Consider the following 9,981-nt stretch of genomic DNA (forward strand, 5'->3'; position numbering starts at 1 on the left):
TTTACGACTAGCCTTAATCGAAAGTTCTCTCTTGTTATCGGGAGGGGTAATTAACTATAGGGGCTTGCGCCTATAGGAAACCAGAACTCAGATAAAAAAGTCCTCACCAAATGAGGGCGAAATCTCTGGGTAGTGTGTTATCTAAAACCCAATCTGCCTTCTGAAAATTCCCCTGGGATCACACCCAAAATGGAATTTTTCGGAGCCCACACTCACAACATCCGAATAAAGTGTTTATCATTTCTTTTAACTGTAGACATTGTCCATAGCCCATCTATGTTGCCTTTGTTCGTTCATTGTTGTTACCTTTTGGGCTGCCATAGTTGCTACCCTTGGGTTTGTCATTGTCCACTCTAAGGTCTAGAAAAGTCACTACCTTTGGGCACATCATTGCCTGGATATTCGCAATCATCATCAGCTTTGGGATTAATATTTTGTCACCTTTGGGCTAGTTGTGATCGTAGCCCCTAGGTTCATGAACATCAGTGCCTTCATGTTTGCCACTACCGCCACTTTGGTTTGCTTCAATGATTGCTGTTAGTTTTGTTGTAGTTGTCACCTTTAGGCTTGCCATTTTCATCACCTCCAGCCTTATTATAGTCTGTGCCCCTTTGCTTTGTTGTTATTGCTGCCCTTGTCCTCGATCACCATCTTCTTTCTTGTATTTTTTGATGTCTCTGTCCCCCATGATCTGACACTCTAGCTGCCGCCAAGGTTTCCATCTTCAACACTGATCAACATGTCACATCCTTGTTGACTCTCATTATCACTATCAACTGGAGCTCAACGCTTTCTACTATTTCCTTGATTTAATGTATCCATGTCACTTTGATTGCTTTGAGGGGGAAGAATTTCCATACTCAAATTTGATTGATAATGCAACTCCATGTGATGACTAGTCCATATGGTTTTTTCTCTCAGGTTTCTGTATAAAAAAATATCCAGTCTACTTTATTGTATATGCTCAAAATTCTAAATTTGAGACGATCATAATTTTTCCTTCACACTTCTGCTGTTTCAAGGAACGTTTATGCCATGGAACATTGATAATTTATAAGTTGTGAAATATACAGTAGTATTTCATGCTGTTATAATCATATTTGGCTTTATAAAAGAGGTTGGGTGTCCTGTCCGACTCTGAAATGCCCATCCCTTTGCCACCCTCCTCCCCCCCCCCAAAAAAAAAAAAAGCAAAGAAAAGAAAAAAGAAATAATAATAATAATAATAATAATAAGAAAATAAAAATAAAACTCTTAACTTCAATTGGTTTTTAAAATAGATACTTTTTAACATTAGTCTAGTTTTGGATTGCTTAAATTTGGATATTCTGCAGGTAGGATTTGATGCTCTTTATTTTTCCCGGATTGATTACCAAGATAGAGAAACACGAAAAGGGTTGAAAAATCTCGAGATTGTCTGGAGGGGATCCAAGACACTTGGCTCATCATCTGATGTAAGCGGTGATTATATGTATTGATTTGTACTGGCAACTGCTAGGTGCTTTTCTGCAAGCTGAAGTGGTTTTCCTTGATTCCACTTTTTTAGCTCTTTGTGCTCCTTCAGATTTCATTTGCAACGTGATTTTCTTTTTCAGGTTTTCACTGGCATATTCCCGAAGAACTATGAACCTCCTCCTGGAGGTTTTTATTTTGAGGTTAATGACAAGTATCCGGTCATTCAGGTAATGTGTTTATGAGTTTCATTGACAACTTTGAATATCAACAGACAGGAATTCCTTAATGCGCTTTTTCTGAATGTAGGATGATCCTCTGTTGTTTGATTACAACGTGCAAGAGCGAGTTAATGATTTTGTTGCTTCAGCCATATCACAAGTCAGCAAATCTATTATTCTATTTAACTACTTTTTCGTTCTCTATTTTGTCACTTGGCCTTTTCATTTTTGGGTGACATAATATCTTTACAATGGACAATGAAAATAGTGTGCTTTCCTATGGAGGTATATAGTTTCTGGATGTAGTTTAGATTTGTAGCTTTGTGCATATTGGTTTTAAAGTACATGAGGGTGCAAACAATTGAGGGTGGGGGATTCTTCACTAAGGTTGGTAGTGGAGTTGTTGTGGAAATATTAAGAAGAGGGATAGACGGGAGGCAACATGATTAGAAATTGCATATGAAAGCTTGTGCAAATGAGAGTGACACCTCATGTAGCACTTGTAATGAAAAAGGTGAGGAGTAGAATTCATAAATCCAAGATAAAAAATTATGATTAGGCTAATAATAATGAAAGTGCACATAAGGAGTTCAATATGGAGATGCTCATATTGGCAAGCTTGATGAAGGAGATGTGATGCAGGACTAAGTATGCTTAGATAAACGCGATAAGAACTTGCACGTTTTGAATAAGAGCAATTGATAATTATGGACGTTAGCCACTAAACAAAAATAGAAAACTAAGAGGGTGGCTACGCTTAGGCCAAATCACATGCTAAGAACTAGAATCACCAAAGTAATTTAGAATTTTAACAGAATGCAAATTAAGTAGTTATCCAATAAAATCCCTAAGTTAACATTGAGATTAGAAACATAGAAAGCAAAATTCAAATCCTACATTTACTAAGCGAAGGCAGAGAGTTTGGCACGAGTTCTCGTGCTTGAATCACCAGCTACAAGAGTAGAAGATTAGAAAATAATTTGAAAATGGGAAAAAGTTCACCCTTGTCGAGGATCGGAAGTAATTTGCCACTGAACGTTGGCAAGTTGCTCTTCGATTGCTTTGGACAAAGTGAAGATGATGCGATCCAGGTATTCCTCGGCGGTGGTGTCTATTTCCGGGTTAACGTCGAGTGATTGGAGAATATCGACGTGTCCTTGTTCGTTGTAGACGAAGCCAGAGTCAAGATCAGGATTGGCCATTCATCGATTCCGTAGGGGTGAAGTGTTGGCAACGAAGGTCTTTGCTTTTCTTAAGAACTCTTGAGAAAAAGAAGTTTCTCTCAAGAGTTTAAGTGGAGAAGAGGAGGGAGGTGGCCGGCCCAATGAAGGAGGCTAGAGGAAGAAAATAGGTTCAGATTTTGGGATCTTGGATGGAGGGAATTGTGGGGATTTATTTCCTCTAATTAATTCTTACCTTTGGAAAGAATTAAAGAGGGAAAGGGATGAGAGAGGGGGGTGGGTAGGAGAGGAGTGATTTGAAATCTTCCAAAGGGAGGCGTTTGCAATCTGGAAAGAAATCCAAGGAAATTAAGGGGGGGCTGGCGGCTTCATTAGGAGAGAGAGGGGTTTAGGGAAAGGCATTTAAGGTTGCTTGAATTGGATTTAGATATTTGGAAAGGTGTAATTAAATCCAATTGAATCTAAATTCAAATAGGATTTAATTTAGGTAACTTTCAAAAAATAGGATTCGTAATTTAGGAAACAATTCAAATTCAAATTAAATTTGAATATGAATTAAATAGGTTTCCTATCTTAGAAAAACCCAATTGGAAAGGTTTGAACACAAGCCTTGATGGAGAATCCCCAAGGGGGGGCGGTGGCTTGGATGGTTTTCCTGCCGGTTTTGGGTGAAGGGAGGTGGGGGTCGGGTGGGGTGGAGGGCTAGGGGTGCTAGCCCCAAGTCTAAGAGGAGGAGGGCTTGTGGTTGGTTGGCGGTGGAACTTGGTGGAGGCGGCCGGTGGGTTGAGGTGGGGGTGGGCCGTGAGTTGGAGGAAAAAGGAGGGAGGGAGATTAGAAAGAAAAGAAAAGATAAAACTGGCCACAAATCCGGACTCTTCCAAGGTTGGTGGGTGATCCGCTTTCCTCTCCAAGGGATCTCTCTCTAACTTCTCTCATCTCAAGCTCTCACAAGCACTCACAATGCAGAAATTTTTTTAATCATTCAATCATTAACCTCTAAAAGAGAATATAAGGGCTATATATAGCCTCATACCATGGACAAAAAATAAAAGATGACTTCGCCCTTTGGGCTTACATATGACCACCCTTAAGTAAGGGGTAAAAAGGGGAAAACAACTAAAGCAAATGCAAGCACAAATAAATAAAACAATTGTTATGAAGACTTAAAAATATATTGGCGCGATTGTGGCCGTAGATCGGCGGCCACGCCTCTGATAAACTTTCCATGCTCCGATGCCCCCATCAAGATGCTTTGAAAATGGGTGATCTCCGCATTGGGATATGAACATGCCTTATGCTTGAGGATTGCAGCTGTTTTGAAACGGTTGATCTCCATATTGGAAAAGTAGTTGTTATTAGTGGCAAATGGTCATAACATACATTTCTTCAATAGAAAATATATTTCTTCAATTTAGGGAACCTGAATCCGAAATCCTCAACCTTGTTATTCATATTTTTTCATGGAAAGAACCAGTATTTTTTTCTGCATTAGTTTTTTACTTGTTAATATTGCCTATAGCTAATCCATTTAAATTAAAATTGTAATACCAATCTGCGTTTTCATTTTTTCAGGCAAACATTACTAGAACAAATCATATAATGTTCACCATGGGAACTGATTTTAAATATCAATATGCAAATTCATGGTTCAGACAGATGGACAAGTTTATTCATTATGTTAACAAGGTAACTCGTTATTTTGCATGAGTTTCCGAGAAATTTGTCCCCCCTGTTTTATCATGAATCATGTGGCAAGTGATAACCAATTTTATTATATTCATAATTTGCTTTTTCTTGTTCATTGATCTAGTTGATATGCATTTTCTAGCTGCATTAAGAAATCCTATTTGCAGTTGTGGGTTAAGGTATTGTACGTGAACCCTATCTAGATCTCACATTGGGAGGGCCTCATGGGTTGGATAAGCTATTTTCTTGCTATACACTGGATTGGGTGTTTTATGCTCACTCCAAACAGTTCCTTAAGAGTGAATCGAGCATTTTTCTTTTTGGTCAAATGGAGAGATAGTATCATTTAGGTTCTATACAATAAGTCTATTGCTTTTATCCTGCAACTTGTCCATTTCATTAGAAACTTTTGTTAGGCCGGTCCTGCATGGACTGGTCCAATGCTATAGGAAGCGGACCAAGCAGTCCACCTCATTGGTTTTGCTGCCCATGGAAGGTGGGGCCCACTAGCCGAATCAAATAGGAAGGAGGGGTGGGAGGCTAGGGCTAAGGAGGTGGGTTCAATTGATTTAAATAGGGAAGGAGGATTAGAGTTAGGGTTATGCAAATCATTGTGGCTGTTTTCTTGTTCTTGGAGTTGGTGCTTTAGGCTCTAGCGGCATTTAGAGATTGGGAGAGAAGGATCCTCCTCTTGAATAAAGGATCAATTGTATCTTGCAATTTCTTTTCCATTGGGTTGATTTTATATTATAAAAACTACTGTTTTTGTTTACTTTCCATTGGATTTGTGGAGTTTTTTCTGCTGTTTTTGTTAATCTTGTTAGGTTCACTTGAGATCTTCAAGTATTTCTTATCAACTTTCTTTGATGATTGAGTAAACATCTTTAGCTATGGATGAGGATTCATAAAGTTCAACTCAAAAGGGTACTGTTTGTCACGACCCGACCCGGATACTCGATCTAACGAGGCGGGTACGAAAAGTTGGACGATAAAATTCATTAAACATAATACTACATCATTCATGATAAAGAGCCACTAAAACACAAAATATATTTTACCTGTTGTCATTTGCTCCTCGTCTTCTGTAAACATATTCTTCTCTTTCTGCCATTTCTTTTCTTAGGAATTACCTGAAACATTTAAACTCGTGGTTTGAGTTTACTAAGTAAACTCAGTGGAAAATTACAAATTAATCATTATAATTAATTAATCAAGATATCTTCTATCCTTTCTTAACATTGTTTCTTTCATTTCATTAACTTATACTTCTTTGGATATTTTCATTTATACTATTTGAAACAATTGTTATCTTAAATTTTTCAATTACATTTTCTTTTCCCATTTGATTTGCGCAGGAGCACCGTCTCAAAGTACCCAAAGGTACAACCTTTTCCAATTAATTTCCTTTTCCCCTTTTCCATAGAAATTTCATTTTCCTTTTTCGTGCACAAGTACGGCGTCCCCAGCCAGTACCATAAGGGGGTGACTCCTGTCATTTTGCAATACCCTTTTTCCTTTATTTACTTTTCTTTTCTCATTTTCATCCTTATAGTTACCATTGCATATAACATGTATTACATGTATCCTTATAATTATTTCCTTTCTTTTCTTTTCTTTTTCATAAGTTTATCATAGGTGGATTCTTTCTTAAGACTATAAGATCATAAGGATTTGTCTTCAACATTTTATAATACAAGATTTTTAATTAATTATTTATAAAATTGAAATCATGCATAAAACATAAAATAATATAATTTATCCACTTTGAACTTTGGCTTCAATATGATCCAATTTCAATTCTTGCAACGATCTTACTTGTCACAATCAAATCTCCCAGAAATTCTCTTATTAACTTTGATCCGTCACCTTGCAAACAAGATTAGTTAATTCTTTCTAATCCAATTAATATTAACATTAAATTATCCAACATAGATAACAAGAAATGTATGAAAGAAATCACTTACAAAAAGAGAATTATTCTTGACCTAAAATCCTCCTTCGTTCTTTCCCAAATTTCTTTCTCTCCGCTTTCAAAACTCTCTCCCTCCTTGATTTCAATTCCTTCTTTTCCTTCAAGGAATAATGTTTGCTTTAGAAGAATTAAAAGAAGGGGATTTATACAAATTTTTGGGAAGAAAAATACCACAAACTTCTTCCTTCTTTCTCTTCGGTCGTTCCTCTCGTTCGTTGCAAATTCTCCCAAAATAACACTCCTTTAATCGTAGAAATGAAAATGAATGATCAATTCTTATCCTCCAACGCGATCGACTGCTAAAAATGGCGAAAGAAAAACTCGAAATCCCTCCTTCGCACGTTCGGTCGTCCGCCCGCTCCCTGTTTGTCGTTCCGTTCGCAATTAGCGACTCTTCCTGGGTCGCGGGTCTAATAATAGGTGGGTGGCCGGTTCGGTTGAACCGGCCCCCAACCGGTTCATAACACTGTTAGCTTAGATGCTTATTAGGACATAATGTTCGGAATTATTATATTAGGTGAGCATATAAGTAGAATAAGCATTTATTATATTTATTCTCTCATTTATTTTCTTTCTATTATTCTCACTAGACATTTGCAAGAGGTTGTACCTTGGTGTATGCTTTTTGCTAATGATATTCTTTTTGTTGATAAGACTAGAGAGGGAGTTGAAGGTAAACTTGAATTATGAAGGTCAACCTTAGAGTCTAAAGGCTTTCGTTTGAGTAGATCAAAAACTGAATATATGGAGTATAATTTTAATAATAATAGATCTAATGGGGGTTTATGACTTTGGGTGATCAAGTCATTAATAAGAGTACACATTTTTGATATATTGGGTTTATTGTTCAGAGTGGATGAGTGACTTTACTCTTAGAGTCGGGATATGAAATGAGCATATATGTGAAAATGTTGGAGTAGCTCCGGTGGAAAATAAGATTAGAGAGAGTTGCCTTAGATGATTTGGTCAAATAAAATGCCGGCCTTTCAATGACCCGGTTAGGAAAGTAGATGTATTAGATTTGACTTATGTTAAGAAAGGTAGAGGTAGACATAATAAGACTTGGTTAGAAAATATTAGAAATGACATTTCTTTATTAGATTTAAATAATAATTTGACTCTTAACATGACAGAATGAAGAAAAAAGATTGATGTAGTCGGCCCCACTTAGTGGGATAAAGGATGTTTGGGATGAGGAGTAAACACCACAATGATGAAACAAGCAAGAAAGTAAAAATAGCGAAAAAATAAAGGACACCAGGATTTAATATGGAAAAATCCAAAATAGGGTTGATTATGATCCAAGGGGAGCTGAATTTGAAAGGAGATGTGAGAATTTGATAAAACGTTTGGGTACGAGCATAGAAGGGATGATTGAGACACTTGGGGGGAACCACCCCCTTGGGAAATGGAAGATTGTGGAGGATACATGAGGAATGGAGGAGATCTGAGGGCGAGGAAGCTAAAGATGCCTATTTTTTTAAGGCGATGATGCCCATGGGTAGATCTACAAGGTAGAAAAATACTTTTTCGATAATAGGTTGACGGGAAGTGACCGACGACAGTCGAGATGTGTTTGGAGGGGGAAGCTTTAGTATGGTACCAGTGGAGGAATATGAGGCCTCGTGATTTGGGATCGGCTTCTGGAGATTGTGCTAGAGGGGAATTGATGCAGGACATGAATACAAAATTGATTTGATTAAGAATTTTGCACACTTAAATTTTAGAGAACAATAATAAATAAAGATTATATTGATTTAAACGATAAGATAAAACACTAAGGTGATAAAATAAACTTAGGCCAAATCACATGCGTAGATGTTAAGATCTTAAAACAATCAATTACTTTAACGTTGCATACTTGGAAGGGTTTTCAACTAAAATCCCTATGCTAACAATAATACTAGTCACTATGCAAGGATCCTTCACTCAACTCTTAGATCATTAAGCTTTAGCGGAGAAATATTAACATTATCTTCATGAATTGAATAAGACCACAATTGAGAAGCAATTATGAAGATACGAGAGTTAGGGGAAGGGTTTACCCAAAGAAACAGGAAATACGAAGCTTCGGTGGTTGTTTGGGTGCTTGAGAGGAAGTGGACTACAACCAAGAACCTCTTTGATGTTGTGGGCAGCAATTTGAAATTTCAGGACAACACACGAAGATCTCCCGCCCAGATGGACAGCAGGAAGAGGTGCAGAATTTCTTTGGATAACAACTTGCAATGTTGGGGAACACCTTGGACTGCTTCTATAAAGTATTGGAAGCTTTGGACCACTGTGTATGGCCTTCAGGGATACAAGACAGCATGTCAATCTTGCTTGAACACAGGGATATCCAGCAGGAATCACAGGGGCAAGAGAGGAGAACGTGGGGAAGAGGTTGGGAGTTGACGGATAGGGCTGGGACAGGTTTGGGAAGTGGAATTAGAGAGTATATGGGGAGGATTTAATTCGTTAGGAGGGAGAAAAGGGCGGCAGCTTAGGTTGGGATTGGGTGGGGAATTAATGGGAGTAATTATGGGGATTAAGTGGATTGGAGAGAGGAAGTGGGCCGACCATACATGGGGATTTAATTGGGGGAATTTAGAATTCCTTTCCAAACTTAAGATGTTAATTAAGGAAAGGGAATTAGGGTAGAATCTCTAATTATTTCAGATTTGAAGGGATTTGGAAAGTATCCAATTTAGATTAATCTTATTTTAGGAAAGGGTTCAAATTTTGAATTTGAAATTTGAAATCTTTCTAAAGTTTAAGATGATCTAAAGTAGGCCTTTAATTCTTCCCTAGAGGAGTTTTGGGAAGAAAGGAAAGAGGGGAGGGAAGGTAGGGCTGACGGCTAAGGGAAGGTTGGGGTTGAGACTGGCGGCCTAGGGAGGGAACTAGGGCTTAGGTGGTGCGGTTAGGAGGAGGAGGAGGGAGGGATTTCCTTGAGGCCGACAGTTTGAAGGAGGAGAGGTGGCAGTGGGGAGGCTTGGCTGAGAGTGGGGAAAGAGGAGTTAGGGCTGGCAGTGGTGAGGCGGAGGAGGTGAGAAGATAGACAAGAAAGAACCACGATCTCGGACACTTCCAAGGTTGGTGGGTGATGCGTTGCCCTTCACCAAGGGACTTTACCAAAGCTCTCTCCAAAAACTCTCAAGCTCTCTCCAAACACAATTTTCATAATAATCATTCATTAATCTCAAAAGAAACATATGGGGCTTATATATAGCCTCCTACAATGAAAGGAAAATAAAAGATGAAATTGCCCCTAGGGCGTACATTCAGAGCATGGACAGATTGTCGAAATTCAAATCCTACGAATTTGAAATTCGAAATCTTCCCTAATTTGTGAAAGCTATTTTGGAAAGTTTCCTTATTAGAACTTATTTGAATTTGACATATTTTGGGCTGATTTCAAATTCAAAATCATGTATTTTGAAATTCGAAAGCGTTCCTAATTTATGAAAGCTATTTTTGGAAAGTT

At 38.0% G+C, this 9,981-nt stretch overlaps 1 protein-coding gene across 1 annotated transcript in view; it reads left to right on the forward strand.

Moving 5' to 3' along the window:
• Window positions 1–4,576, forward strand: part of LOC110096410 (probable alpha-mannosidase At5g13980) — a 10,568-nt gene extending 5,992 nt beyond the window's left edge. The window contains exons 5-8 of the mRNA XM_020822356.2: window positions 1,335–1,454; window positions 1,596–1,682; window positions 1,762–1,833; window positions 4,427–4,576. Coding sequence (XP_020678015.1) covers window positions 1,335–1,454; window positions 1,596–1,682; window positions 1,762–1,833; window positions 4,427–4,561 — 414 coding nt within the window. The 3' untranslated portion in view covers window positions 4,562–4,576. The remainder of the gene's footprint in view (window positions 1–1,334; window positions 1,455–1,595; window positions 1,683–1,761; window positions 1,834–4,426) is intronic.
• The last annotated feature ends 5,405 nt before the right edge of the window (window positions 4,577–9,981 follow it).

This window comes from Dendrobium catenatum, unplaced genomic scaffold (genome assembly GCF_001605985.2).
Source record: "Dendrobium catenatum unplaced genomic scaffold, ASM160598v2 fragScaff_scaffold_621, whole genome shotgun sequence".
NCBI lineage: Eukaryota > Viridiplantae > Streptophyta > Magnoliopsida > Asparagales > Orchidaceae > Dendrobium > Dendrobium catenatum.